The sequence below is a fragment of the Gavialis gangeticus genome, unplaced genomic scaffold (genome assembly GCF_001723915.1).
Source record: "Gavialis gangeticus isolate Ggan-Ray unplaced genomic scaffold, GavGan_comp1, whole genome shotgun sequence".
Classification (NCBI taxonomy): Eukaryota; Metazoa; Chordata; order Crocodylia; family Gavialidae; genus Gavialis; species Gavialis gangeticus.
The window spans coordinates 44,766,645-44,769,642 of NW_017729027.1; the positions used below are offsets into that span (position 1 = coordinate 44,766,645).

General features: G+C 54.9%; 2 protein-coding genes and 1 long non-coding RNA gene across 3 annotated transcripts in view; 1 reads left to right on the forward strand and 2 right to left on the reverse strand.

Moving 5' to 3' along the window:
* The window catches only part of LOC109300019 (zinc finger protein 135-like), a 3,284-nt gene extending 1,792 nt beyond the window's left edge, over positions 1–1,492 (forward strand). The window contains 2 exon segments of the mRNA XM_019520606.1: positions 113–514; positions 517–1,492. Of these exon segments, the coding sequence (XP_019376151.1) occupies positions 113–514; positions 517–614 (500 nt within the window). The 3' untranslated portion in view covers positions 615–1,492.
* The window catches only part of MYOM2 (myomesin 2), a 135,162-nt gene that overhangs the window by 107,786 nt on the left and 24,378 nt on the right, over positions 1–2,998 (reverse strand). The window lies entirely within an intron of this gene.
* Positions 1,369–2,073, reverse strand: LOC109300021. The gene is made up of 2 exons (XR_002098096.1): positions 1,987–2,073; positions 1,369–1,495 (listed from the first exon to the last, which is right to left on the reverse strand). It is a non-coding gene; the product is annotated as an uncharacterized LOC109300021 (long non-coding RNA).

The following is a 2,998-nucleotide window of genomic DNA, read 5'->3' on the forward strand; positions in this document are numbered from 1 at the left end:
GGGGAGAAGCCATATCACTGCTCTATGTGTGGGAAGAGCTTCACCCAATACACCAACATGGTCCGGCACCAGCGCACCCACACAGGGTATAAGCCATACCAGTGCTCTACATGTGGGAAGAGCTTCACCCAGTCCTCCACTGTGGCCCGGCACCAGCGCACCCACACAGGGGAGATGCCATATCAGTGCTCTGAGTGTGGGAAGAGCTTCAGATATTCCTCCAATCTGGCCCAGCACCAATGCATTCACACGGGGGAGAAGCCATATCAGTGCTCTGAGTGTGGGAAGAGCTTCATTCATTCCGCTGAGCTGGCCCAGCACCAGCGCATTCACATGGGGGAGAAGCCATATCAGTGCTCTGAGTGTGAGAAGAGCTTCAGTGATTCCACCAACCTGACCAGGCACCAGCGCATCCACACAGGGGAGAAGCCATATCAGTGCTCTGAGTGTGGGAAGAGCTTCATTCGCTCTTCCTGCCTGGTCCAGCACCAGCATGTCCACACAGGGGAGAAGCCATAAAATGTTCTGAGTCTGGGAAGAATTTTCGCATCCTCTCCAGCTTGGTCCAGCACCAGCGCATGTACAAAGGGGAGAAGCCACATCATTGCTCTTAGTGTGGGAAGAGCTTCACCTACTCCTGCAGCCTGTGCTGAACACCAATGCATCTACACAGCGGAGAAGTTACATTGGTGCTCTGAGTATTGGAAAAGCTTCACCCATCTCTCCCACCCATCCTGGAATCAGCACATCCACACCCAGAAGCATCCCTAATTCTGCCAGCAGTGAAGGAAGGCCTTGGAGATGTCTGCGTGCTCAGCACCCACCAGTGGCTGCATTCAAACAAGCACCCTCATGCTGGTGGCCTGCGGAAGAGTTCCTCCAGGCTTTGTCTCTTGTAGGGTACAGTGGGAGTCCAGAACCCAGACGCTGGCCCCCAAGGTACGGGGGGGCGGGGCTTAGAGGAAACACTTCGGGAGGCAGAGATCAGCCTTGATGTGGGGGAAGGAGATGAGGAGGAGATGATCTTTGCATCAGCCTTGGAGCCTGTGCATTCCCCATCATTCTCTAAAAGTACTCCCAAGGGAAGAAGTGCCTTCACGCTAGGGTGCCCTCCCCCAGACAGCTGATGACACCCGGGGACCTTCCTTGGCTGCCTCCCAGCTTTCTCCTTCCTCCTAGTTCAGGGGTCCTGGTATATGAGCCCCTGAGTTGCAGGGAGGAGTGCATTTATGGCTGGGGAAGCATTCCCTATCCTCCTCCCTGACCTCACCTTTCCTCAGCACTACATCACCCCTCTTCCAGACCTGCCCATGCCCAGTGGGGTCTGCAATGATCTGCTTCTGCCACCTCCGGACCCTTTCTGGCCTGTTTTGCTTTTCAGCCTCTGCAGAACTGTGCACCACAGGGTGAGGGCTGCTCCCCTGCCCTCCTCCCCTTTGTTGTATTCTCTCTCATGCATTCCCTCCTATTAAAGCCCCAGAACTGGACATGCCACCTGTGGAAATAAATTGAACCAGACTCCTAACTTGACTAAGAAAAGAGACAGAGACCAGAGGTGCTGATACTGTGTATTTCAGAAAAATATTCTAAGACAAGAAAATCCTGCATGCCTTGTTTTCATCTTGTAATATTACCCTCTGTGCAGATGTTAGTGTTTTTTCTCTTTGAGAACCAGAAACTGATAACCGTTCCTGTAAGCACGTTTCCTGTTTCTTTAAGTAAACTGTCTGTGTGTCTGCGTGTGTCAGACCAGAGTTTTACTCCTATTTGTTTCTCTGAGGTCGTATTTTTTCTCTCTCTCGGTCTTGAGTATAAACATGCCTGTAAACTGATAGAGTTTGAGAATTCCTTTGAAACAGGCAAGTGGGTGATCCCCCTTGCTGTAGGGAATTCTCCCTGTGATCACGGTGTAGCCCTAAATAAAGAAAGGCTGGCTCTGTCAGTTCTGATTCAACCACAACGCGAAGTTTGATTTCTTCCACACACCCCTGTGGTTGATCTCTGTGTCCTCTCCCAAGGTGTGCAATGGGAACAGACCCAGGCCCACAACCCTTTCCAGGGCAGATCTCTCTGTGCCTTCCCAGCCCCTTCCCTTTCTAAATGATTCACCATAATCCAGAGGTTACTGGTAACCCTTGGGAGCAGGACGTGGTCTGATCTACCCACCCTGCTGCTGCCCGACTGGCTGCTCCCACCCGCTTCTGCCCTCTTCCCACAGCAGGAACCAGAGCTGGGTGAGCCAGCACCACAGGGTGACCAACCCTGGGCGAGCAACTCGAAACTGGCTGAATGGGTGCCCCAAGCCAGTCCCGTCTGCCCTGTTCCTGCCCTCACCCACCACAGCCACCCAACTGCAACAGAGGTGACTGTGGGAGTGTAGGGCAATCTGTGCATGGTGCCAGCTCCAGGGGGGTGTCTCCCCCCTTGGGAGAGCAGGTTCTCCACACTGCTGACAGCACCCCTGCCAGCGTCCCTGCAACATGCGGTGCTGGGGCAGGTATTAAGGTCAGGACAGGTGGTGTGTGCTGGGCCTGCGGTGAAGCATTGGGCACAGGCTGTCCAGCCACGCATGGGGGAATCAGGCTGAGTTTGTCCCCATCTGGGGGTTGCTGGGTTGCACTGCCAGTCCCTGCAGAATCAGGGGCAGGGCTGGAGCTGGGGGCATTACTGCCCGTGCCCTGTAGGGCAAGGGGCACCAGATGGGGTGGGGGGGCCTGCACTTACCTGATGCATATGCTGTTGTCTGTCCCACGTGGGATCTGTGTTCACGTGGGGCAGGTGTGAAGGGAACCAGGGTAGGTAGGAGTGATACCTCATTGCCCTGCAGGGGGCATAATCCTTGGGCGGGCACAACTCCACCTGGGATATGTATGAGGCACACCTACTGGGGGGGACAGGGGGTCCACACTTACCTGGGGCAGGTGTGATGGGGGCTGTAATGGGGCAGAGGATGTTATACCACCGTTGTGCAGCAGGGGGTGCTGTGGGGGTGCCTGTG